The sequence below is a fragment of the Amblyraja radiata genome, chromosome 2 (genome assembly GCF_010909765.2).
Source record: "Amblyraja radiata isolate CabotCenter1 chromosome 2, sAmbRad1.1.pri, whole genome shotgun sequence".
NCBI classification, from domain to species: domain Eukaryota; kingdom Metazoa; phylum Chordata; class Chondrichthyes; order Rajiformes; family Rajidae; genus Amblyraja; species Amblyraja radiata.
The window spans coordinates 116,640,936-116,668,664 of record NC_045957.1 but is presented as its reverse complement, the minus strand read 5'-3'; the positions used below and the strand labels follow the sequence as shown (position 1 = coordinate 116,668,664).

The following is a 27,729-nucleotide window of genomic DNA, read 5'->3' as shown; positions in this document are numbered from 1 at the left end:
AAACATACCCTTCGACCACTGAGTCCGCACCGACCAGTTATCCCCGCACATTGACACCATCCAACGCACACTAGGGATGTACTTTGAAAGTGGGCGGCAAAGTGGCGCAGCGGTAGAGTTGCTGCCTTACAGCGCCAGAGTCCCGGGTTTGATCCAGACCACGGGTGCTGTCTGTACAGAGGTTGTACGTTCTCCCCGTGACCGTGTGAGTTTTCTCAGAGATCTTCGGTTTTCTTCCACACTCCAAAGACGTACAGGTTTGTAGGTAAATTGGCTAGGTATAAATGTAAATTGCCCCATAGTGTGTGTGTGTAGGGTAGTGTTAATGTTTGGGGATCGCCGGTCGGTGTGGACTCGATGGGCCGAAGGGCCTGTTCCCACACTGTATCTCTAAACTAAAAACTAGAAAGAAATTAGTTTTGAGAAATAATTTAGGACTAATTGTTGAATGATGAACTGTGATTTTTTTTTAATCATTTGTGAAATGAACTACAAAATTGTGATAGTGAAAAGCAGAGGAACTACAAAATTGTGATAGTGAAAAGCAGACAACAAGGCATCATAATCCTAAATTCGTCACGAACATTGGAAAAATGGACTAGGCAATGTCAAAAAATAATCCAAGATGGCGCCCAACAAAGAAGCAGATCTACAATCACAGATTACAATCGCTGCACCCATTACACTGTAAATGGCTCGATTGTAATCACGTATTGTCTTTCTGCTGACTCTATAGCACGCAACAAAAAGCTTTTCACTGTACATCTGACAATATACTAAACTGAAAGAGGCAACTTTGCAGCAGGTTTGACCGAATAAACTGTACTTCTCACCCTCCTTTTCATGTTTCAAACAAACATTAAGAAACTGCAAAGGCAGGAACTTTGTAAATTGGGCAGAGCAAAAGTCACAGTGTTATTGACATTAAATTCATCCTCCAACACATATAGCAAAGCTCATCGTGAACCTGTGCTTAATACCAATATATCCCTTTCTACCTGAATGCAAGTTTACATTTCATTTTGCAAACCGCACTGCATCCATCATCCATGTAAAGTGGCTGTAAATAAACACAATAACATTTTTGGCTTTAAGCAGGATTTCGAGTTAAACCTTTGTATTTAGATTCATCTTGATCTCGAGCTTCCAGCCACAAGGAATCATGACCAGTATGGCACAAGAAGCGTCCCCTAAAGCAAAATGCCATGAACAATTTGATTGTCTTCCAGTATAGATTAGTCCCTGTATTTGTACCCTATGACCAAGGTGGACACTCATGTCAAAACTAAAGATAGACACAAATGCTGCAGTAACTCAGCTGGACAGGCAGCATCACTGGAGAAAAGGAATGGGTGGGTGACGTCTCGGGTCGAGACCCTTCGTCAGACTGGAGAACGGAGCAGTGTCTCGACCTGAAATGTCACCCATTCTTTCGAGTTACTCCAGCATTGTGTGTCCATCTTCGGTGCACAACTTCACCAATGGAGTCTGGACAAAGTTTACACAATAATCTACAGTATCACTGTCAAAGTCATTCATTTTCAGGATTTGGAAGGATGGACAGTTATAATCCAAAGATAGACACAAAATGCTGCAGTAACTGAGCTGGACAGGCAGCATCTCTGGAGAGAAGGAATGGGTGACATTTCGGGTCGAGACCCTTCTTCAGAAACGTCACCCACCCATTCCTTCTCTCCACAGACGCTGCCTGTCCCGCTGAGTTACTCCAGCATTTTATGTCTTATCTTAAGTGTAAACCTGCATAGGCGGTTCCCTACTACGCACACGCAATAACTAACTTCTATTCGACTTTCTGCTTGTTCCCCCAAAATCAAATCTGAGCCCGTGCTTTACTTTCTTCAGTTCCGACATGTTGAATCCTAAAAGCACAAAAGGTTTGTCCTTCATTGCTTTCAAGCACGACCCCCGTTTTGTGTCAAAGACGAGGGCAACGTCGTTCTTCTTCAGGGACAGGACTGAAGATAACAGGTCGATCTCCTTATTGCTCGGGTAAGGTTGCTTGTGAAAGTAGTCGTTGAGGAACAGCTTTCTTTCTTTGTTGGGGCGATGGCCAAATCCTTTCGGGACTAGCGCCAGCACAGTAGATGGATCCGAAGAGGGCAAGGAGTGTGAAGTATTCGCCGTGTTACTCTGTGCTAAAGGAGGGACTTCAGAATAGGCGGTGGCTACATCAGTCTTTAATCGTTTTGAAGCCGGCGGCGCTAAATTTCTTCCGTCGCCATTTGAAACCAGTTCAGCCCCCAATTCGCCGATTTCTGAAATCGCACGCTTTGACAGTCCAGTGTCTTTTGGCAAAGTAACAGTTTGCATTTTATTAAGGCCCCTGCAGCGAAATAGATGGAGAGAGATTGTTGATGCCGCCATGTGGTCTGTGTACACGCCGAGACAGTAAATGCACTTAAACGAGGGTATCTTCAGTAGCGGATGAAGAATAGGTGCCACGTGATGTTTCTCGTGCAAATGCTTTTCATATTTCGAACCCCGAAAATGATTCCTACAGAAAGGACACTCTGAGCTTGGTGGCCCCGGGGTTACAGCCTGTGCAATAATGTCTACCTCCTCTGCCTTGTGCCTGCACACTTCGATTACGAAAGGCGCGTGAGGAGAGGACATTTTGCTTGGAATGAGGGTCAGGTGGATGTCGTTGGGACCCATTTCATCTTCTGGCAACGTGATAGTCAAGTTAAAGCCGCCTTCGTTGATTTGTTTGGAAGCCGAGGCTCCGTCTTTGCCGTTTTCCACCACTTCGAACCTCAGCCCAGCGTGCGAGGACTTGGTGTGCGCGGTAAACTTGGCCAGATCGTGGAAGGTTTGCGAGCAGAACAAGCAGGTCAGGCCATGCATTAGCAGATGGCAAAACAGGAGGTTTTCGTGTACGTAACACTCACAGAACAGACACTTGCAGATGTGGGCGCCGGCCCTCTGTAGGTAGTTGGCACAGGCCACGACCTTCTCAGGCCTGTTGTTGTTGGCCCTGTGCGCTGTGGCGAGGTGGTTGTCGTAGGCGCTGAGCGGTAACAGTGAGCTGCAGAGGGAGCAGCTCTTCCACTGTTGGGCTCTGGGGACAGGCGCCGGTGGCAGATTTAGAGCAACTGCGAGCATCGACTGCGCCGGTTCCCGCTCCACGGCAGCAACTGCGATCACCGACGGTTCTTCGCGTGGTTGCCGGGGAACGGACAGCGCTTTACAATTCGTCCGGTCGATATGAAGTGGCATTTGCATGGCGGAGAGCACGCCCAGCTTGTTGCTGCTGCTGGTCGCAGTGGGAGCAACAGGCAAGGCGAACTGAACTGGAGTTAGGGTGTAGGCAGGTAAGCCGTTGGCGTCTTTCCTGCTCTGAATTAGATGCTTAACCGTCGGCAAATTGGCTGACAGTCCGTTCCCTGGAATACTGGGTCTCACCGCCCGGTCAATGGTCAATCCCTGCTGCATGAGGAATGCCCGAGGGAGCACCGGACCCGCCGCCCTGATGGCAAGGTTACTCTGGCTCATCTGGAAGGTGGCAGGCACCAGGTTAACCTGGCCTGGCTTTGGGAGTCCGCCAGAGCTGGTCACTGGGATCAGACTGCTCGGCACCGTATGGAAAGCGTTCAACGCCGGAGTCATCGAGCCCAAAGACACCGGACTGAAATTCGGTGGGAGCGCCAACACATTCAGCGACCGCTGTGCCGGCACCGGTGCCGCGATGGGAGACACCACGCTGGAGATCACCGGGAGAGACGGCGTGGTGTTCGCCATTGAGGCGGCCTTCTTCACACACGTGAGCATCGGGCCTTTCAGTCTGATGCTAAGAGCTGACCCGGCAGCCCGAGGTCCGGACAGCATTTGACCAGCTAGCCTGATGCTACACGGTGACAGTGCGGAGGTCTTGCTTGTCTGGGGCTTGGGAGCGATGTGGGGCCTGGGTTTCAGCTCCGATATATGTCCAACCATTGCCCTGACTGGCCCATCCACTTCTTTGTGCTTTTCCAGAACGTGATAGAGCAAAGCATCGTGGGTGGCCATTTTCACGTGGCATCCTTTACAAAAATAGTTGTACACCAAGAGATCTACCTGGTCCACGATCTGACCGGTGTAGTTGTTGACGAAGCTGCCGAAATGGGACAGAAAGACATGTTTCTTTATGCCGTACACAGAGACATCTTTGTAGGAACATACCCTGCAATAGTAAACTGGCTTGACTAGATTTGGCATTTTGCCCTGGTACGTCTTGGGTTGTGTCTTCCCCCCTACTTGATCGTCAATGTCGTGGTTGGCAGCGCCGTGTGCTCTCCGAGTATCCAGATGGAATATTCTGCCATGCTTCTTCATGAGCTTGGGGTGTGCGGTAAATGTGCAGTTAGGGCAGCCGACCAACATCTCCATATCCATCTCATCCTCGTGATAACAGCGCATGTGACTCTTATAAGCGTTAATAAACTTTGTAGAGAAGTCACATAGGCTACAGCAAAATGGTTTCGTTCGGTAGGGGTGGACCTGCAACCAAAATAAAATGCAACAGAATAGTTTTACATGGAGCACATTTCGTGAGCTTCTCCCCATCAGACATCAGGCTATTAAACACTACAACCTATGGTGAGAGTTTGTCAGCACTGGGCCTGTACTCGCTGGAGTTTAGAAGGATGAGGGAGAGACCTCATTGAAATGTATAGAATAGTGAAAGGCTTTGATAAGAGTAGATGAGAGGATGTTTCCACTGGTGGGAGAGTCTACGACCAGAGGTTACAGCCTCAGAATTAATGGACGTTCCTTTAGGAAGGAGATGAAGGGGAATTTCTTTAGACAGCGGGTGGTGAATCTGCGGAATACATCGCCACAGAAGGCTGTGGAAGCCGTCAATGGATATTTTTAAGGTGGAGATAGATAGATTCTTGATTAGTACGGGTGTCAGGGTTATGGGGAGAAGGCAGGAGAATGGGGTTGAGAGGGAAAGATAGATCAGTCATAATTGAATGGCAGAGTAGATTAGTACTTGTCTAATTGTTTCTTAAACATTACGATAGTCCCTGCCTCAAATACCTCCTCCGGAGGCTCGTTCCATTCACCCACCACCCTATGTGCGAAAATGTGACCCCTCAAATTACTATAAAAATCTTTCCCCCCTTACCTTACCTCACCTTACCTTAATGCCTATGTCGTCTGGTTCTTGATTCCCCCACTCTGGGCAAGAGACTGTGTGCGTCTACCCAATCTATTCCCCTCATGCTTTTATACACCTCTGTAAGACATGTGTGAAGTGAAGCGTTTTGGGAGGTCAAATTGAAGAGGAATAGGTTTAGATGGGTTTCGGACAGGCTTTGGATAGGACAGGTTTCGGTGGACAGCGGTCAAACACATGCAGGTGGTGCTAATGTAGTTGGTTTGTGTGGGCAAGTTGGGCAAGTTGGGCCGAAGGGCCTGTTTCCATGCTGTATGAATTTCGGAAAGTATACAGTAAATGGCAGGATTCTTCAGAACACTGTTGTACAAGAAGGACTTGGAGAGCAAGTCCACAGCTCCCTGAAAGCAGCATCACAAGTGGGTAGGGTGGTAACAGTGGTACATGGCATGCTTACTTTCATCAGTCAAGACATTGGGTATAAAAATCGGCAAGCCATGTTGCAGCTGTATAAAAGTCTGGTTAGGCCACATTTGGAGTATTGTGTGTAGTGTTGGTCACCATACAACAAGGAAGGGTAAGGAGGCTTTAAAGAGGTGCAGAAGGGATTCACCAAGACATTGCCTGTATTGGAGTGTATCAGCAATAGTTTCTGTTCATAAATAAAAGGTGCAGAATTAGCCCATTCAGCCCATCAAGTCCACTCCGCCATTCAATCATGGCTGACCCATCTTCCCCTCTCAACCCCATTCTCCCCATAACCCCTGAAATCCGCACTAATCAAGGATCTGTCAAGCTCCGCCTTAAAAATATCCGTTGACTTGGCCTCCACAGCCGTCTATGGCAATGAATTCCACAGATTCACCACCCACTGACTAAAGTCATTGCTCCTCGTCTCCTTCAGGACAGGTTGGACAAAAGATTGGCTGAGAAGTATATACTTGTGAGAGACAGAGCAGACACTGCCTCTATATCAGCGTGGAAATTTTAAGACACTGGAAGGCATACGTTTAAGGTGAGAAGTGGAAAGTTGAAAAGTAGACATGCGAGGCAAGTTTATTGTACAGAGAGGGGTTGATGTCTGAACCTCTCTGCCGGGGAGAAGGTGGGAACAGATACGACAGCAGCATTTCAGGGGCATTTAGATAAAACAGGATGGAGGGAGCACCATGTGCAGGCAGACAGGATTAGTTAGATTGGAATCATGGTTTGCACAGGCACAGTCAGCCATGGGCTCTGTTCCTGTGCTGTACTGTTAACAGAGCAATTCTTCACATCACGCAATGAATTGGGGTGGCACTGCGGTAGAGTTGCTGCCTTACAGCACCAGAGACAAGAGTTCGATCCCGACTACGGATGCTGTCATAAATAGTAACTTTGCCGCATTGAGGCCGTACGCGCCTCGACGCCGTACGCAGCGTCTCAACATCATACGGCTAGCGTGTGGCGTTGCGCCATTACGCCACCGCCCGGCGTGCCGTTGCGTGATGACGTCACTGCCCAACGTCCAAATTCAGTCGGCCCGCCTCCTGCCCAGCTGATTGGTGAGTATGATGTCAGGACCAGCCCCGCACAACTCCATACGCCTCTGTCGATCGAAGTGGGACTGGCCTTGCGAGGCCGTACGCCTCAAGCCACCACGTTTGGTCGCGCTAGACACATGCAATCGCATGCTGGTGGGACAGGCCCTTAAGGGTGTCAGGGGTTATGGGGAGAAGGCAGGAGAATGGGATTAGGAGAAAGAGCTAGATCAGCCATGATTGAATGGCAGAGGACACTTGATGGGCCAAATGGGCTTATTCTGCTCCTATCTCTTATAACATGACTAATCCAGCACCCATCGCATACATAAATGTAATTTTAAGCATCAAGTTACCTTAGACTTTTTGTTTGAGTGCCACTTTGAAAGGTCAGACCATGTTGTGTTTTTCATGTAGTAATCTCCTGGATGATAACTTTTAAATTCCTGAAAGTAGAAAAGTATTTTTACTATATATGTTATATATAGAAGGCAGATTAGTAATCAGAAGTTATGAACATCGTGAAGAGAATCTTCAAATCATAGTATATCAAACTGATGAGGCTACAAAATGTTGCTAACTCAGCAGGTCAGGCAGCATCTATGGAGCAACATAGAACAGCAGATGCAGGTCTATACCAAAGATGGACACAACGTTCTGGAGTAACTCAGGCAGTATCTCTGGAGAAATAGGATAGGTGACGTTTCAGGTCGAGACCCTTCTTCAGATAGCTTTAAATAAAAATAAGGGTCAGATGAATTTGGTTGCATGCCCCTTTTCCGGGGTTACGTCCGCGCCCGGGTGGTACTAGAGAGGGACTATGCGCTGTTCACGGGCATCCTGGGGGATTTCTGGGACCGCTGGGCACCACGGGGGAGGTGGAATGCATCCTTAATAAGGATGCGGAAAATAGTTATTTTACTTGTTTTACTTATATTGTGGTGGTGGGCTTGTTTTGAATAATTTCGTAATGCAAATAGAAACATAGAAAATAGGTGCAGGAGTAGGCCATTCGGCCCTTCAAGCCAACACACCGCCATTCAATATGATCATGGCTGATCATCCAAAATCAGTACCCCATTCCTGCTTTCTCCCCATATCACATGATTAAGAGCCAAATCTAACTCTCTCATGAAAACATCCAGTGAATTGATGATACTAAAATGGGTGGTTTTGCAGATAGTGAAGATGGTTGTGAAAAATTGCAGTAGGATCTGGATCGATTGGCCAGGTGGGCTGAGGAATAGGTGATGGAATTTAGTACAGAAAAGTGTGAGATGTTGTATTTTGGGACGTCGTACAAGGGCAGGACCTACACAGTGAATGGTCGGCCTCTGGGTAGTGTTGTAGAGCAGAGGGATCTAGGAGTACAGGTGCATGGTTCCTTGAAGGTCGAGTCGCAGGTAGATAAGGTGGTCAAAAAGGCTTTTGGCACATTGGCCTTGATCAGTCAGAGTATAGAGTATAGAAGTTGGGAGGTTATGTTGCAGATGTATAAGACGTCGGCAAGACAGCATTTAGAATATTGTGTTCAGTTCTGGGCACCATGTTATAGGAAAGATATTGTCAAGCTTGAAAGGGTTCAGAGACGATTTACAAGGAAGTTGCCAGGACTAGAGGGTGTGAGCTATAGGAGAGGTTGAGTAGGCTGGGTCTCTATTCCTTGGAGCACAGGAGCCTACATCTTATAGAGGTGTACAAAATCATGAGCGGAATAGATCGGATAGATGCACAGAGTTTCTCGCCCAGAGTAGAGGAATCAAGGACCAGAGGACATGGGTTCAAGGTGATGGGGAAAAGATTTAATAGGAATCTGAGGGATAACATTTTCACACAGTGGTTGGTGGGTGTATGGAAAAAGCTGCCAGAGAAGGTAGTTGAGGCTGGGACTATCCCAACGTTTAAGAAACAGTTAAACAGTTACATGGATAGGACTAGTTTGGAGGGATATGGACCCAACGCAGGCAAGTGAGACTAGTGTAGCTGCGACATGTTAGCCGGTGTGGGCTAGTTGGGCTGAAGGGCCTGTTTCCACAAAGTATGACTATTTGACTCTTATTGTGGCAGAGAATTCCACACATTCACAACTCCCTGGGTGAAATAGTTTTTTTCTCAACTCAGTCTAAATGGTCTACCCCTTATTCTTAAACTGTGACCCCTGGTTCTGGACTCCTCCAACATTGGGAAAATTTTCCTACATCTAGTCTGTTCAAACCCTTAAGAATTCTGCACGTTTCTATAAGATCCCCTATTGTAGTATTGTAAATATTTGAATAAATCTACTTTTGATTGTAGCCCCTGGGGACAGCGGTCGCTTCAGGCCGCCGCCACTGATAGGACGTGCTCAGCCACCTCTGGGCTCACTCCCCCTTCCTCTCACCTGCTGCCGCTGTTTCCTGTCGCCCGTAGCTTTTCCACTCCCCTGCTTGACCAGCGCCTCCTCCTCCTCCTCCCGTCGTTCGGTCCACTCGGCCTCTCTCCCACCCGCCCCCCAGAACACAGTGGCGCAGCAGAAGTCAAGTCAAGTCAATTTTATTTCTATAGCACATTTAAAAACTCTCGTTGACCAAAGTGCTTTACATCAGTGCAGGTACTAACGTGCTACACACAATGGTACATAGATCAACAATACATACATAAATACATCCATACAGCGCTCCCTCAGAGGACCTCAAGAAACGCTTGTGAGTAGAAATAAGTTTTAAGTCTAGACTTAAAGGAGTCGATGGAGGAGGCAGTTCTGACGAGAAAGGGGATGTTGTTCCATAGTCTAGGTGCTGCAACCGCAAAGACGCGGTCGCCCCTGAGCTTATGCCTGGACCGCGGGATGGTCAGTAACCCCAAGTCGGCCGATCTGAGGGACCTGGAGGTGGTGTGGTGGGTTAATAAATTTTTGATGTAGGTGGGGGCAAGCCCGTTATGGGCTTTGTAGACATAAAGGAGGAACTTGAAATTGATTCTGAACCGCACAGGGAGCCAGTGGAGAGAGGCCAGGATTGGGGTGATGTGGTCCCTTTTTCGGGTGCCCATCAGAAGTCTCGCTGCGGCGTTTTGGAACAATTGCAGGCGGGACAGGGATGATTGGCTGATGCCAGTGTAAAGGGAGTTGCAGTAATCAAGGTAGGAGGAGATAAATACGTGGATGAGCTTTTCGAGGTCGACGAATTGGAGGAATGGTTTAATTTTAGCTATCGTGCGAAGCTGGAAGAAGCTAGCTTTTACCACAGCATTGACTTGTTTGTCAAACTTCAATGTGGAGTCAAATATCACGCCTAGGTTTTTGACGTGAGGTTTGAGTAAGGAGGTAAGGCTTCCAAGGCTGCCTGCTATCGTTTTGATGGAGTCCAAGGGGCCGAGTAAGATGACCTCAGACTTGCTCTCGTTTAGTTGGAGGAAGTTCTGGGCCATCCAACACTTAAATCCTCGAGGCAGTGGATAAGGCTGTGTAGATTAGATCAGTTGTTGGGTTTCAGTGGGAGATAGAGTTGTGTATCGTCTGCGTAGCAGTGGAAGGAAATGCCGTGCCTTTGAATGACTTGGCCTAAGGGGAGTATATACAGGGAGAAGAGAATGGGGCCTATGATGGAGCCTTGTGGAGCCCCGCAGCAGAGGCTAGCTGAGGAGGAGAATGTTTGTAGAGAAACTCCTATCTTTGAGGTAGGAGACGAACCAGCTCAGGGCAGTGCCATCAATACCAACCCCGTACCGGAGACGGTCAATTAGGATGGTGTGGTCGACTGTATCAAATGCTGCGCTGAGGTCGAGAAGGAGCAGGATTGCACAGTCGCCGGAGTCAATGGTGAGAAGTAGGTCGTTGTGTACCTTCAACAAGGCAGACTCTGTGCTGTGGTTGGCCCTAAAACCTGATTGGAAAATTTCCAGGATGGTATTTTGGTGTGGCAAGGCATTAGTTGATTTAGAATTACCTTTTCAAGGACTTTTGAAAGGAAAGGCAGTTTGGAAATAGGTCTGTAGTTGCTAGGCAAAGTGGGGTCTAGGTTAGGTTTTTCAGGAGGGGCTGGACCACCGCGTGCTTGAAGCAGGTTGGAACAGTGCCAGTGGCCTGAGAACTGTTGATGATGGCGAGGATGCTGGAACCGGCTATAGCAATGACATCCTTCAGAAGGGCAGAGGGGACAACGCCGAGGGGGCAGGTAGCAGGTTTCATAGTGGGGACCAGTTTTACAAGGGAAGGTAGAGTAACGGGTTGGAAACAGTCTAATTTAGAAGAACAGACCAATGAGACAGCTAGGTCACGAATGGGAGGGGAAATATTCGTTCTGATGTTCTTACCTTTGCTGGTGAAAAATGTAGTAAATTCTTCGCACTTAGCAGGGGACCCAGCTAAGCTGGTACTGGGGGCAAGACATATGACAGAGGTAATGGTACTAAATAGGACCTTGGAGTTATGGGCGTTTTTGGAAATAAGGTCGGAAAAGCGTTGTGTTCTTGCAGACTTTTCTGCTTCCTGGTATTTGAGAAGATTGTTTCTCAGAAGTTCAAAGGAAATTTGAAGCATCAGATTTATACTAGAGTTGCTGCCTTGTGACGCCAAGGACCCAGGTTCGATCCTGACCACGGGTGCTGTCTGTGTGGAGTTTGCACGTTTTCCCCCGTTTCTCCGGTTTCCTCCAACATTCCAAAGATGTGCAGGTTTTCAGGTTAATTGGCTTCTGTAAAAATGGTCTCTAATGTGTAGGATAGAACTAGTGTACGGGTGATCGCTGGTTGGCGAGGACTCGGTGGGCCGCTGTATCTCTAAAACATAAAACTAAAAAGACTACACTACTTACCTCCAACAGTTCTTTGCAGCATTGTAGACCAATATCAGACAAGATCCTCTTCACCTTTTTCCTGGATTTTCTGAGAATTTCCAGATTGGTTACAGGAAGCTGATACATGTTTTTTTACTGTATCTGAATAAACAAAGATAACAAAAGCGATAATTGCATTAAGAACCACCTGTATTATCCATGTAGGAACCCAAGTCCAGCGTACAATACAAGTTAATAAGTCATAGGAGCGGAATTAGGCCATTCGGCCCATCAAGTTTACCGCCATTCAATCATGGCTGATCTATCTTTCCCTCTCAACCCCATTCTCCTGCCTTCTCCCCATAAACCCTGATGCCCGTACTAATCAAGAATCTGTCAATCTCCACTTTAAAAATGCCCAATGACCTAGCCTCCACAGCCATCTCTGACAATGAATTCCACAGATTCACCACCCTCTGACTAAAGAAATTCCTCCACACCTACTTCCAAAAGGAACGTCCTTTCATTCTAAGTCTATGGCCTCTGGTCCTAGACTCTCCCACTGGTGGAAACATCCTCTCCACATCCACTCTATCCAGGCCTGTCAATGAGGTCACCCCTCATCCTAAACTCTAGCGAGTACAGGTCCGGTGCCATGAAACGCTCATAATGGTAACCCAATCATCCCCAGTGTGTTTAAGAAATACACGCCAGGAGTTGTTAAATTGACAACAATACTCTTCACCACGATGAACATCTATCTCGCTATACATAACTAATACTCTGATCTTGTGCTCTTCCGGTTTGCGTGGTTTTTCTATCTGCGCAAAAAAGATACACGATAGCGCTACGATTTTTCGCCATCTTACTCATCATTCTCCTGTGTTGCAAGTGCAACAAGTTTTGTTCCGATCTATGGTATATTTTAAAAGTTATTAAGGTTTAAAAATCTTAAAAGCCATGCATGCGCAGATTGGTCTCCTCTCCTGTCAGTCAGCGCCACGCAGATTGGTCTCCTCTCCTGTCAGTCAATGCCACGGCCGGGACAGAGACGCCCCTTCCTGCACCGCGGCCTCGCCCGCCTCACAAACTCCTCTCTCCCCTCCTCACAGTAACTTGTCTACCGTCTCCCCCACAACCGGCAGCAGCCGCGGGGGGGATTCAGTGGAGGCCCTGGTCCCGCTTCTCTCTCCATCACTCGCCCCCGCCCGCCTTTTGCGGCAATAGTGGTCCCATCTACCCATCCCCCCAGGTGAATGGCTGGGGGATAGAGGGATTGGAGGGGGGTAGGTTGGGGAGAGGAGTTATGGCGGGAGGGATGGTGTGACTGAGGGTAGGGGAAAGGAGAGGGAGGGAGAGCTGAGGGAGGGGTTGGGGGAGGGGAGGAGGAGAGGGGAAATTAGATGGAGGGTGAAGAGGAGGGGGAGGGAGTGCTAGGGGATATGGGGAAATAAGCTGTGCCTGCGCAGATGGGGGCTGTGCATGAGTGGTGGAATATTGCATTGGGGGAACGGGTGAGTGGTGGAATATTACGTTGGGGGAGCAGAGCCCCAGGTATGTAGGTTAATTGGCTTGATGTGTGGGTAAATTGACCCTAATGTGTGTAGGGTAGTGTTAATGTGGGATCGCTGTTCGGTGGGCCGAAGGGACTCGGTGGGCCAAAGGTCCTGTTTCTGAGCTGCATCTCTAAACTAAACGATCAAATAATCCCACCACCCTCCAATGAAGCATCCCTCAACCTTGCCTATTTTGATATTAGTTTTATTCATGTCTTTCTTTAGTTTAGTTTAGAGACAGTGCGGAAACAGGCCCTTCGGCCCACCGAGCCTGTACCGACCAGCGATCCCCGCACATTAACACTATCCTACACACACTGGGGGCACTTTACACATACACCAAGCCAATTAATGTACAAACCTGCACGCCTTTGGAGTGCGGTAGGAAACCGCTGACCTGCGGGGTTTTCTTCAAGATCTCTGGTTTCCTCTCACACTCGAAAGACGTACAGATTTGTAGGCTATTTGCCTTGGTAAAATTGTAAATTGCCCCTAGTGTGTGTAGGATAGCCTTAGTGTGCGGGGATCGCTGGTTGGCGTGGACGTTGTTGGCCTAAGGGCCTATTTCTACGCTGTATCTCCAAACTAAATTAAGAAGCAGATTAATCTCAACCAAAGGCTATTCTACCATCACAATAGGCCACTTGTATATTTTGCAGCATGCAGAAATTCTTTTGGGAGCATTTCCTCAGATTACAGAGTAGTATTTCCCCCCCAGCCACTATAACATTCAGTTAGCCTTCAATTTCTTGGAGTAATTGGTTGGAGCTCAAGTGTGAATAGAAGATCAACTAAAATAAGAGAGAGCAGGAAAAGTGGTGAATGATGAGTTTTTTTGGTCGCAGCCCATTTAATCAAAAGCTTCCTTTGCCAATAAGCCTAAGTGCAATTACACTTCCAACCCTGATTTTCTCAAATAACTCTTTATCAAATGGCACTTCCCATTTAACAAAGCCGCGCTTGTCACCATTAATTTTATAGGCATTTTTCCCAGCATAATTTAATTTTAGTCCCGGATTATAAATCCACACACTCTCTCCATTTATAGACGGATTGCTGGATCTATCCTTCTTCTCCACTGGCACCAATACAAGCTTGGAAAATGGAGTCTTTGCAATTCAATTCCTCACTTTCCTCAGCATTCTAAGATAGATTCATTCTGGCCCAAGTGACTTCTCCTTTGCAAATTCGGACAATCTTTCAAGTGCATCCTCTGTTATTCTATACAATTGAATCTCTAGTTATTCCATTATAACTTTAGCAGGATCTACTTTTATCTTTGTTGAAAAAGACCCTTAGGTACTTCAGGCAAACACTTACTTTAGCTGGATTAATTTTTTAGTCTACACTGTTCCAACCAAAGAATAAGAACAAGGAACTGCAGATGCTGGTTTCCTAAGTAAAGACACACAATGCTGGAATAACTCAGTGAGTCAGACAGCATCCCTGGAGAACATGAACAAGTAGCATCCAGTTTCATCTTTAAGGTCGGGACTCCGCAGTTTCGAGTAGTTCACTAAAGATTCTACCAACATTGTCCCTAAATTGTCCCTAGTGTGTGTAGGATAGTTAGTGCGAGAGGATCGTGGTCAGTGCGGACTCGGTGGGCCGAAGGGCCTGTTCCACTCCGTATCTCTAAACTAAACAGCAGCGCTGTATACTTCATTTTCCTCTCATAAAAGGCTTCAAGTAGAAGTAGGGGACAAATCTCCTCTGAAGGTTTGCCATTAGCCAGTGTTTTGTGTGTAGGTGAGCCTGCAGCACTCTTCACCTGAAGCTTGCAGGCTCAAGTCTGAACAGAAAAATCAAGCATAACATTTCATTCTGATGATGTCATTGTTAAACTACATGGGATTGTGGGGGATGTAGGAAGCACTCGCTCTCTCTCTCTCTCCCAATGAGTCGACAATTAAACTGAAATATTCCTCAAAAAATAATTTTTTAGTTTAGTTTAGAGATACAACACGGAAACAGGCCCTTCGGCCCACCGTGTCCGATCCGACCAATGATCCCCCTACATTAGCATAATCCTACACACAATCGGGATCATTTACAATTTTACCAAAGCCAGTTAACCTACAAAACTGTGTAAGATGGAACTGCAGATGCTGGTTTAAACAGAAGATAGACACAAAAAGCTGGAGTAACTCAGCAGGACAGGCAGCATCTCTGGATGTCACCCATTCCTTCTCTCCAGAGATGCTGTCTGTCCCGCTGAGTTACTCCAGCTTTTTGTGTCAACCTACAAAACTGTATGCCTTTGGATTATCTTCTATACCTGCCACTGACTACATCCAAATAAACGTAATCAAAACAGATTATGTACAGGGTACAACATTGCTACTCATAAAGTCAAACACAGAACAGTGAAGCACAGGGACAGGCCCTTCAGCCCTCAATGTCTGTGTCGAACATGATGCCGTTAACTCATCTCCTTTGTCTACATGTAATCCATATCCCCTACACTGCCTGAAAAATCTTGTGCAAATCATATACAAATCTCGCAAAAACTGAACGCCACATTACAAAACTCACTGGATTTCAAATATAACCAATTTTAGTTGATTTTTTTTTAGCAACAATGGGGATAGAGTACAGATCTAGTGGAGATCAGACAAAGAATAGTGGTGCCTGATTATAACAAATGGAGTGACAAAGTGTAAAACATTTAGGTTTAGAAAGTGTTTGTGGTTCCATAAATAATGTCAAGTTATTTAGTTTCAAACCTGATTTAATGACTGTTGAGGATGCAACGTTACAGATATCGCAGCAGTCTCCAAAACCCCCGTTATCACCAGCACGCCCTGGCTAACCCCCGCATGCGGAGCACAACCTCCTCCAGGTACGGCGTCTGCAATAGCTCAACATAGACTATCAACACAGCGACTGATCTACATCCCCTTTCCTCAGCTCCTGCTCCATATAATGACAAAATACTACAATTGGCATCCGTGTCTACTGTGGTGCCATCTGGTGGTCGGGCCACTGGTTAATCAAAACTTAATTCATCACGTGATAAGAGGCATGTGACTGAGGGGGGAGGGGGTTAGAAAGGAAGTAGAGGGTGTGCCCTCGCTGCAGACACACGCAGTTACTCTGGGCTCAGCAACACTGCTCTTGTTTTTGATTTCTTTTTTGTTTAATAAAGTTTGTCCTTGAGTTCACAAGGTCTGACTCCTTAAAAGGGGCTGTCCCACTGCGGCGACCTAATCTGCGAGTTTAGAAGAGTTTGCCCTCGACTCAAACTCACAGCATGGTCGACACGAGGTCCTACGAGGTCATTGGAACTCTCCGTCATGCTCGAGGGAAGTTCCCGAATACTCGCGGCCTCAGCTAGGTCGCGGAAATTTTTTCCGCATGTTGAAAATTTTTCGGCGAGTAAAATTTGGTCGGCATGGTTCTTTTTTACTCATAGTGCAGTGGAGTGGGGTCTCTATTTAGTTACAGGCAGTCAACGGCAGCCGTAGGCAATCTCCTTCGCTGACCTGACTGTGGCAGCCGTCTTTTACCTTTCTCTTCATCGCGGGTGTGAATTTCTGACAGCGCACCCCCGCTTTCCCTGGCCCCCGCCTGTGCGATGTGTTTGCAATGTGTTTGTGTGTGTGCGGTCAGTCGATCCAGCTCGCGGTTTCAATGCTGACGGTCGATCCAGCTCGAGGTTTTCCAGGTGAGTGCCCTCGAGCTTGAAGGTCGAAGACACACTTCTTAACTCGCGAACTAGGTCGCCGCAGTGGGACAGCCCCTTTATCACGCTTTACTACTTTCATTTCAACTGGAATGCCATTAAATTGCACGGTGACCAAAGCTTCATCATTTTTTTCTATCTGTGCATCAGTGGAATCAGCAGTCATTTGCAGTGTTACCATGTCAGGAGGGAAAGATAGATCAGTCATGATTGTATAGCGGAGTAGACTTGAAGGACCGAATGGCCTCATTCTGCTCCTATCACTTTTGAACTTATGAATAACAAATTTCTAGTCTACAGGAAGATGTCAACATCTTCCAGTAATATGTGACATATGTGCCAAATTAAATTCAATGAGTGAGAACAAATGCATTTGGGAAGGTCAAACAGGACAAAGGAGTACTCAATAAACCATAGAATATTCACAAATTCATGTTCTAGGAGCAGAATTAGGCCTTGTGGCCCATTGTGTCTACTCCACCATTCAATCATGGCTGATCTATCTTTTCCTCTCAACACCATTCTCCTGCCCACTCCCCATAACCCCTGACACCCGTACTAATCAAGAATCTGTCAATCCTCGCCTTAAAAATATTAAAGAAGCTTTGAGGAGGAGAAATCTTTGAATACATGTTTGTAGATCCTCAAGTGATAATTCAAGTTGATATGGAAGTTTTGGCTTATAGGATGCTTGCCTTTATTGGCCAAGGCATAGAGGGCAAGAACACAGTGGTGATCCAGTCTGTAGAAAATATTATTCGACCATAGCGCTTATAGAGTCAGTGATAGTGTGGAAGAAGGCCCTTCAGCCTAACTTGCCCACATGTGTTTACAACATAGGAAGCCATTTCAACCTCTTGAGTCTATGACAGACTACAAATCAATTCCATTCTCACACTAACCTATTCTTCGCCCATTCCCAGATACTGCACCCACCAACACACCCAAGGGCAATTTACAACAGACAACCTGCATGTCTTTGGGATGTGGGAGGAAACCAAAGGAATCCCAAGTAGTTACATGAGAAGAATAGATTGGGCAGATGCAGTGTCTCTTCAAGAACCAGAGGATATAGCTTTAAAGTGAGGGGAGGGGGTGAAGATTTCATAGGAACCCAATGGGTAACCTTTCCACGCAAAGGGTGGCAGGTGTATGGCAGGAACTGCCGGAGAAGCTAATTGAGGCAGGTACTATTGCAACGTTTAAGAAATATCTAGACAGGACAGTGGATATGGTTTTTGGAACAAATGCAGGCAGGTGAGACTAGTGTGGATGGGACATGTTGGCCGGTGTGGGTAAGTTGGGCCGAAGGGCCTGTTTCCACACTGTAAGAGAGTAGGTCATGATTGAAGCAGCATCATTGGAGCAGTGATGCAGTATCCGTATTAGCTGCACCACTGAGCTGGCTCTACAGTTTTAGTCCACACACCACAAGAAGCTTGCAAGAACATAAGAGGGACTACAAAGGATGTATCTAGCCAGGTCTTGTGAATGTACAGTTATGAGGTAAGACATAGCAGGGTGTCGTTATTTTTCTCTGAAACCCCAAGGAGGTTTCATTGAGGTGTAAAAAAGCAATGAGTAGCCTGAATAAATAGGGTGCCGTTATTCACGTTTTTCCCTTTATCATGGATCTATACACTGTGGATGGCTCGATTATAATAATGTATTGTCTTTCATCCGACTGGATAGCACGTAACAAAAGCGTTTCACTGTGCCTCGGTACACGTGACAATAAAATAAACTATGTTCAGTCTGAAAAAGGGTCCCGAACTGAAACATCACTTATGCATGATCTTCCAGAGATGCTGTCTGACCCGCTGAGTTACTCCAGCATTTTGTGTCTATCTTCAGTGTAAACCAGCATCTGCAGTTCCTTCCTACATTCTCAGGTTTCAACACAGCTCCGACTTGCATTTCACAGATTTAATGTATCTTGATTTCTCTCCCCATTGATACTGCCCAATCTTTTGCCTATTTGCACTTTATTTTCCCCCCAGGATTTCAGCATCAACAAAATGATGCTTTTGGGACAAGGTGGCCCATAAAGGATAAATACTGGCAGGGTGAGCAGTGGTAGAGCTGCTGCCCTACAGCGCCAGAGACCCGGGTTCGATCGTGACTACGGGTGCTGTCTGTACGGAGTTTGTACGTTCTCCCTGTGACTGCGTGGTTTTTCTCCGGGTGCTTCAGATTCCTCCTACAATCCAAAGACATGCAGGTTTGTAGGTTAATTGACTTCTGTAAATTACTCCTAGTGAGTAAGATGCAAAAATGGGACAGCATAGGACCAGTGTGAATGGGTCGGCGTGGACTCAGTGGGCCAAAGGGCCCGTTTCCGTGCTCTATTTCTAATATGCAAGCACTAGTGGCGACCAAAGATAGACACAAAGTGCTGCAGTAATTCAGCGGGTCAGACAGCATCTCTGGAGAAATAGGATGGGTGAGGTTTTGGGTCAGGACACTTCTTCAGACTGAAGTCTGAATATTATGGTGGAGATTGATAGGTTCTTGATTAGTCCGGGTGTCAGGGGTGATGCAGAGATGGCAGGAGAATGGGGTTGAGAGGGAAAGATAGATAGCAGAGTGGACCTGATGGGCCGAATGGTTTAATTCTGCTCCTATAAATTATGAAGGATCCCGACCTGAAACGTTACACCAGCGCTTTGCGCTTATCTTCGGTACAACCCAGCATCTAAAGAAGGGTCTCGACCCGAAACGTCACCTATTCCTTTTCTCCAGAAATGCTGACTGTCCTGCTGAGTTACTCCAGCATTGTGTATCTATCTTCGGTGTAGACCAACATCTGCAGTTCCTCCCTACACATTTCATCTGCAGTTCCTTGTTTCTGCTAGTGGTGACCAGTTGCCCCAATTGGCCTGTCTGCACTGAATGCAATTGCAGTGCCACATTTTGCATCCCAGGCAAAATGATATCAATTGAACCTCTTTGTAATGCTCTTCATCATGTTCACGATTGCAACAAGCCCATAAGTTGCAGCATCTAACTGACCTATGACAAATGGATTATCAAATCACACCACTCATTACAATAAGCTCCTGTTACCACGGAGACACATGGCGATCCTGGATCAGCAGTGGAGCACAGGCAGAGAACAGGTACCAAAGACAGAAACACAATGTTGGAGTAACTCAGTGTGACAGGCAGCATCTCTGGAGAGAAGGAATGGGTGACATTTCAGGTTGAGACCCTTCTTCAGGCTGAGAGTCAGGGGAGAGGGATACATAGAGATATGGAAGGGTAGAGTGTGAAAACGAAACAAAGAATAAATACCGTCCGATCGCTTGGATAACAATAGGCTGCAATGCTGGAATGAAACATGAAATCTTCCACCGGGTGGCGCCAGCAATGGCTGCCTCGCCAACAGTCTGTCTGTCCTTTCTTTCTTTTGTGTTTAATAGTATGTGTTAAATGTATGTTTTTAGTGTTCTTTAGCTTGTTTTATGTGGGGGGCGGGGGAAACCTTTTCTAATCTCTTACCTCGACGGAGATGAGATTTTTTTCCGTACCGTATCTCCGTCCGCACTGCAGCCTAACATCGAGGAATTGGCGGCCTTTGTTGGAGACCGTCTTTTGAGAGCTCCATCGCGGGTGCCTGCGGAACTTTAACATCACGGAGCCCGCGATCCCTTTGCCAGGGATCGACCTCGGAGCTCCAACCACAGGTGCTTGCGGATTTAACATCACAGAGCCCGCAGTCTCTGGCTAGAGACTGACTTCAGGAACTCCAAGCCGTAGGAGCTTCGACCACCCTGACACGGGGGGTTTCATCGCTGGCTGCAGGAGCTTCGATCGCCCCGACCGATGGTTCCACTGGCCCAACCGCAGGAGAATAAAGAGGAAAATTGGACTTTTTAGCCTTCCATTACAGGGAGGAATGTGGGGAATCCACTATGGTGGATGTTTATGTTAGCTTTATGTAGTTGTGTGTCTTGTTGCTTTCCCCATGGTAAATCGCATATCACCATACCTTAATTGGTACATGTGACAATAAAAGACCTTTGAAACCTTTGAAATGCAACAGATATAGGTGCTTTATTATGCTGAACTGTATAAATTAGGCACAACATTGCTTGAGTACCATGGAGGTCAGGTTTGGATTAATGCAAGATTCAATGGGTTTAAAAAAAAATCAGCATCTGATATATAGACTGGGGCTGGATGTCAAGTATCCCAACAAGCTCTGGGAGGATGCTACTAGGTAGAGACAGACAGAGCAAAATGCTGGAGCCAGGAGAACAAAGGAGCGCAGTGAAAATGGTCACATGATGGATATCTGGTGAGAACAGAGCTGCAAGTGACTTCATGGCTAAGCAGTATGGCCATGAGAAGATAAGGTGCCAGGGAAAGGCCATTTTGCAAAGGAACTGTATGATGAGAATTAAAATATGAACAGGCAACATAATTAAGGACTCCCTAGCCTTATAAGGAACCAAGATGCGTTTTGTTTATTTAGCACTTGGATGAGTGACAACTCAAAATGATTGACTTTGGGAGAGCCTTGGGTTAGAACAAAAGCTTCCTTTAGGAGATTGAAGGAAAATTAGTATAAAAGGGCGGTCCGGGACATCGGCAGCGACTTCCCAGGGAACAGCCATCGCAAGAAGGAGGAACCTAACCTCGAAGCTCAGAGAAGACTACCCCGTACCAACAGTGAATCTGACCAATTCATTCATATGGGTAATAGCTGACTCCAAGTCATGAGTTTTGTGATTTAGTTTAAGAAGTGAGAAGTTGAAATAGTAAATTAAATGAGAAGTTATTAGAAGTCAATTGTTTGCGTGCATGTTTAAAGTTACTCGAGTGTTAAAAAAGAATGTTGTACTAATCTAAACTAAACCTTGGTGTAGAGTCTTGTTCGACACGTCAGTTGATATCCTATAGAAGTAATAGGGTCAACAGTTACTTGTAACTAATCTGCTTCCACCTAATGCTGAGATGAGTTTTGACTGGATATTAACAGTCGGTTTACACTTCTGACTTCCTTTTCTCCAGAGATGGTGCCGGACCCACCGAGTTACTCCAGCACTATGTTACACTTCTGACTTGTTGCTCATTCAACCTATATCTGTTTTCTATTCATCTGTATACATAAAAATTAAAAAGTCAAAAGTAGATTACCATAGAAGATAGACACAAAAAGCTGGAGTAACGCAGCGTATTAGGCAGTATCTCAGGTGAAAAGGAACGGGTGACATTTCGAATTGAGACCCTTCTTCAGACCAGAAAAGTCACCTATACCTTTTCTCCTGCTGCTGCTGCTTGTCCCACTGAGTTACTCCAGCTTTTTGTGTCTATCTTCAGGTTAATCCAGCATCTGCCAATTATCATCGCCAATTACAAGCTTCTGCAAGCTTTATTGCAATTGTGAAATGTTTTATCGGTTCGAATTTCTTCAATTCTTTCAAACTTTGTATTAACCACCAGTGCAAAACACAAACGGCAACGTTTGCAATGAAAGCACATTAATCCATAACAAACTGAAAATTAAAGTACACACAAAATGCTGGAGTAACTCAGCGGGGCAGGCAGTGTGATGGGACTGTCCCACTGTACGAGCTAATTCAAGAGTTCTCCTGAGTTTCCCCTGATTTGAACTTGGAGAATTACGGTAATAGCCGCTCGTAGGTACTCGGAGCTCTCGTGGATATTTTTCAACATGTTGAAAAATCTTCACAAGTCTTCACGAGCTTACCGCGTTTCCCGAGTACCTGCCGTTAGTTTTACGAGCCGCTAAGAGATGTCCCGAGCTCCGACGTACCCGCTACGTACATTCTATGTGCTTACCACGAGTTTGATTTTTTTTTTTTTACTCGGGAGAGCTCTTGAATTAGCTCGTACAGTGGGACAGCCCCTTGAATATGCAGGGATTTGGGTAATTGGGGAAATGGCAGGTGTCTGTGAAAGACTGGGCTTCACTGATAGACAATACATTGCATGGTGCTGTAGACCCATGTGACCTAGTTGTCACCAGTAAGTCTGGACCTCTGAAGAAGCTCCAGGAAGCTTCTGCCCATATGACCCACCAGTCGCAACAAAGTCTGGCTTCCTAAAGAGGTTTCTGTTATGTTTCAATACATTGACGCTTGTTCCGTGTTTGTGATTGGTTTGAGGAGTTTTATGTTTCTAAATTGTTTCTGTGATTTGTCCAGAGGGGTTACCTCACCGAGTATGTTTTTACTTTATGTCTGTGTAATGGTTTGAAGGGGTTTGCCTCACCCTGTACTTCCACGCTGTTGGTTTTCCCGGCACTGTATAGGGGTATAAAAGGGCGATCGTTTCGTTGGGACGTGTCGGTTGTCTTTCCTTCTGTTCTGTTTACGCGAGGCTGCTGAGAGCTCGAGGGAGTGGATCCGAGGCCGGCGCCGCGGTGTTGTATACCAATAAAGAAGGGTTTGGACTCCAGTGTTTGACTCAGTGGTTTATTGAACCAGACTAGGGAGAGGGTATTAGATCCGGAATCAACATTAGCATCTGTGGATAGAAGGAATCTGACGATTTGGGTACAGACCCTTTTTCACCCACTCCTTCTATCCAGAGATGCTGCCTGTCCCGCTGAATTACTTCAGTATTTTGTGTCTATATTTGGTATAAACCAGCATCTGCGCATCCTTCTGACAAATAAAGTACACATCCATTTTCCAAAGATTTTATGTAACGGATGTTTTTGGTTCCAAAATAGAGTTCCCCACCAACTTCTACAGGTGCACCATAGGAAGCATTTTATCAGGATGCATCGCAGCTTGGTTTGGGAACATATCCATCCAAGACCGCTAGAAATTGCAGCGAATTGTGGACGCAGCTAAGACCATCATACAAACCAACCTCCCTTCCATTGACTCCATTTATACCTCACGCAGCCTCGGCACAGCCAGCAGCATAATCAAGGAGGAGTGGCAGGCCAAGGAAGACCTCCACAGCTGATGACAGAAGAATTCTCTCTATAATAAAGAAAAAACCCCAAACACATGTCCGACAGATCAGAAACACTCTTCAGGAGTCAGGTGTGGATTTGTCAATGACCACTGTCCGCAGCAGACTTCATGAACAGAAATACAGAGGCTACACTGCAAGATGCAAACTACTGATTAGCCGCAAAAAATAGAATGGACAGGTTACAATTTGCTAAGAAGTACTTAAAATAGCAACCACAGTTCTGGTAGGAGAGAAGGAACGGCCCAAGATCCAAAGCATACCACCTCATCTATGAAACACGGTGGCGGGGGTGTTATGGCCTGGGCATGTATGGCTGCTGAAGGTACGGTCTCACTTATCTTCATTGATGATACAACTGCTGATGGTAGTAGCATAATGAATTCTGAAATGTATAGACACATCCTCTCTGCTCAAGTTCAAACAAATGTCTCAAAACTCATTGGCTGGCAGTTCATTCTATAGCAAGACAATGATCCCAAACATACTGCTTAAACAACAAAGGAATTTTTCAAAGCTAAAAAATGGTCAATTCTTGAGTGGCCAAGTCAATCACCTGATCTGAACCCAATTGAGCATGCCTTTTATATGCTGAAGAGAAAACTGAAGGGGACTAGGCCCCAAAACAAACATAAGCTAAAGATGGCTGTAATACAGGCCTGGCAGAGAATCACCAGACAAGACATCCAGCAGCTGGTGATGTCCATGAATCGTAGATTTCAAGCAGTCATTGCATGCAAAGGATATGCAACAAAATGCTAAACATGACTACTTTCATTCACATGATATTGCTGTGTCATAAACAATATGGTGCCCTGAAATGGGGGGACGGACTATGTATAAACATTGCTGTAACTTCTGCAAGGTGAGACCAAAATGTATAAAAATGGCCTTTACTAAAATCTGACAATGTGCACTTTAACCACATGTGATTTTTTTTTTCACTTACAAATCTCAAATTGTGGAGTACAGAGCCAAATAAATAAATGATGGGTCTTTGTCCCAAACATTATGGAGGGCACTGTATCGGTACATTATGAATGGCTCGATTGTTTTTCCGCTGACTGGGTAGCACGCAACAAAAGCTTTTCACTATCCCTCGGTACACGTGGCAGACAATAAACTAAACTCAAACTGAACTGAACTGAGACATCCATAGATGCTGCTGCACCCGCTGAGTTTCTCCAGCATTTTTGTGTACCCGAGACATCATCACAGCTTGGTTTAGGACCAGCTCCATAAAAGACCGCAAGAAAGACCTCTAAATATCTACAAAGACTGGTGAATATTGAATTCACTTTTTAAAAAAAAGACAATCAGGGTGCTGGATTCTCCTCCCAACGCAAAAGTTCACATCCAGAGTTTGGTTTGCCAGGGAATTTGGAGCTTTGCGCCTTTGAACCAGCCCGCGGGCAGTTGGGATGCAGAGGGAGGGAGCACCCGAGGGTGGCAGAGGGAGGGAGCGCCCGTGGGTGCAGAGAGAGAGAGGGAGGACCCGTGGGTGCAGAGGGAGGGAGAGAGGGAGGGCTCGTGGGTGAAGAGGGAGGGAGCACCCAAGGGTGCACAGGGAGTGCCCGGTTACAGAGGGTGCGGCGCGCATGTACAGGGAGAGACTAGAGCACGCCCCAAGTAGCGACAGCAGCGCGCACTGCCCGGGCTCCGCTCACCTGTGGGCCGACGCCCGTAAAATACTCCCCTCCCTCCCACAGAGCTGCCGGCACTGAGGGGCGGGCGGGGAGAGAGATAGGAATGGCCAGGAGTGCAAGTGATCTGCAGACCACCTCTGGCAGGTGTTCCCCACGGTCTGGGGTGGAGAGGGAGCGCTGCAGAGCCACTACTCAACGCCAGGTAGGGTAGAGAAAGGGAGCTCTTACACCTCCCCTCCCTCTCCTCCTCCCCCCCTCTCACTCTACCCCACCCCTCCCTCCTCTTAACCCCTTGCCCCACCTCCCCTCTCTCTCCCCTCCCCATCCTCTCTCTGCCCCACCCTCGCCCCACATTAGCGAATTTGCAGATGACACAAAGCTGGGTGACAGTGTGAACTGTGAGGAGGATGCTATGAGGATGCAGGGTGATAGGTTGGGTGAGTGGCAGATGCAGTTTAATGTGGATAAATGTGAGGTTATCCACTTTGGTTGCAAAAACAGGAAGTCAGATTATTATCTAAATGGTGTCAAATTGGGAAAAGGGGAAGTACAACAGGGTCTGGGGGTCCTTGTTCACCGTGAAAGTAAGCATGCAGGTACAGCAGGCAGTGAAGAAAGCTAATGGCATGTTGGCCATAACAAAAGGAGTTGAGTATAAGAGCAAAGAGGTCCTTCTGCAGTTGTGCAGGGTCCTCGTGAGATCACACCTGGAGTATTGTGTGCAGTTTTGGTCTCCAAATTTGTGGAAGGACATTACTGCTATTGAGGGAGTGCAGCGTAGGTTCAGGAGGATAAATCCCGGGATGGCGGGACTGTCATATGTTGATAGAATGGAGCGGCTGGGCTTGTATCCTCTGGAATTTAGACGGATGAGAGGAGATCTTATTGAAACATATAAGATTATTAAGGGTTTGGCCACACTAGAACAGGGATCGGCAAACTACGGCCCCCGGGCCGAATCCGGCCAGTAACCCGAAATCATCCAGCCCGCAGGCGTTTTTTTTCCCTCAATCATCCGGCCCCCAGACTTCCGTCATCTCCAGTACCTGAAAGGTGATTTTCAGACCGAGGGTCGGGTGAAACACTGAAAAAGTGCTGCACATCGCCCTGCAATGGCAGAGTGCCAAGTTCTGGCTGTACCTCATCCTGCGCTAAGCCGCCGGCACGGCCGTGCACCTTCTGTGTCTGGGCTTCACTGTCGGGATCGGGGCTGTCAGTAGACCGGGGACGAGTGAGTGTGAGTGTTTGAGCTCAGTGCTCCGGGTGGCGTCCTCGAAGGGGCGGGATCTATGTGAACACGTGATAGATGTGGCCCTCCATCCGCTCACGGACATGCGTCCTGGACCCTTGGCAGGAAAGGTTGCCGACCCCTGCACTAGAGGCAGGAAACATGCTCCCGATGTTGGGGGAGTCCAGAACCAGGGGCTACAGTTTAAGAATAAGGAGTGAGCCATTTAGAACGGAGACGAGGAAACACTTTTTCTCACAGAGAGTTGTGAGTCTGTGGAATTCTCTGCCTCAGAGGGCGGTGGAGGTCGGTTCTCTGGATACTTTCAAGAGAGAGTTAAATAGAGCTCTTAAAAATAGAGTTGTTAAGGGATATGGGGAGATGGCAGGAACGGGGTACTGAATGTGGATGATCGGCCATGATCACATTGAATGGCGGTGCTGGCTCGAAGGGCCGAATGGCCTACTCCTGCACCTATTGTCTATTGTCTCTCCCCGCCTCCCCTCTCCATCTCTCTTGCTCCCCTCTCCTTTTCCCCCTCCTCTCTCTCTCTCTCTCCACTCCTCCCCATCCCCTCCCCCCCATCCTTCCCCTCCTCCCTCTTTCTCCCCGCCTCCCTCTTCCACCCCTCATCCCTCTCTTCCACCCTCCTCCCTCTCTTCCACCCTCCTCCCTCTTTCTCCCCGCCTCCCTCTTTACCCCCTCCTCCCTCTTTCCACCCTTCATCCCTCTCTTCCACCCTTCATCCCTCTCTTCCACCATTCATCCCTCTTTCTCCCCTCATCCCTCTTCCATCCCTCCTCCCTCTTTCTCCCCGCCTCCCTCTTCCACCCGCCTCCCTCTTCCACCCTCCTCCCTTTTTCTACCCTCCTCCCTCTTTACCCCCTCCTCCCTCTTTCCACCCTTCATCCCTCTCTTCCACCCTTCATCCCTCTCTTCCACCCTTCATCCCTCTTTCTCCCCTCATCCCTCTTCCATCCCTCCTCCCTCTCTTCCCCCCCTCCCCTCTCTACCCCTCCCATTCCCATTCCCATTCCCACCTTTGCGCGCCAATTCTCTCACCCAACCAACCTCCAGCCGTCGTCCCGACTTTGTCCCGACTTTATCCGGCTCCGCCTCCCTGCCCGCCCCGGCTCGGCTCGGCTCGGCCCGGCTAGCAGGGCAGGGCAGGGCAGGGCAGCTGAACGCGTTGGCGATAATGTGCCGCCACAATAGCCACCGGTTCCCTTCACAACAGCAACGACCCGGACAAAATGGCGTTCTCTTC

At 47.2% G+C, this 27,729-nt stretch overlaps 1 protein-coding gene across 3 annotated transcripts; it reads right to left on the bottom strand.

Moving 5' to 3' along the window:
- Window positions 1–444: 444 nt before the first annotated feature.
- LOC116967458 (activity-dependent neuroprotector homeobox protein 2-like) lies at window positions 445–27,729 on the bottom strand. 3 transcript variants are annotated; one of them, XM_033014044.1, is made up of 4 exons: window positions 27,534–27,729; window positions 11,433–11,555; window positions 6,996–7,085; window positions 445–4,497 (listed from the first exon to the last, which is right to left on the bottom strand). In XM_033014044.1, the coding sequence occupies exons 2-4, from the start codon at window positions 11,538–11,540 to the stop codon at window positions 1,795–1,797; spliced, it is 2,901 nt and encodes a 966-aa protein (XP_032869935.1). In that variant the 5' UTR covers window positions 11,541–11,555; window positions 27,534–27,729; the 3' UTR covers window positions 445–1,794. The 3 variants fall into 3 exon arrangements, with proteins under 3 accessions (XP_032869935.1, XP_032869945.1, XP_032869925.1); XM_033014054.1 differs by having other exon boundaries at window positions 1,791–4,497; window positions 27,503–27,715; XM_033014034.1 differs by having other exon boundaries at window positions 1,791–4,497; window positions 27,525–27,715.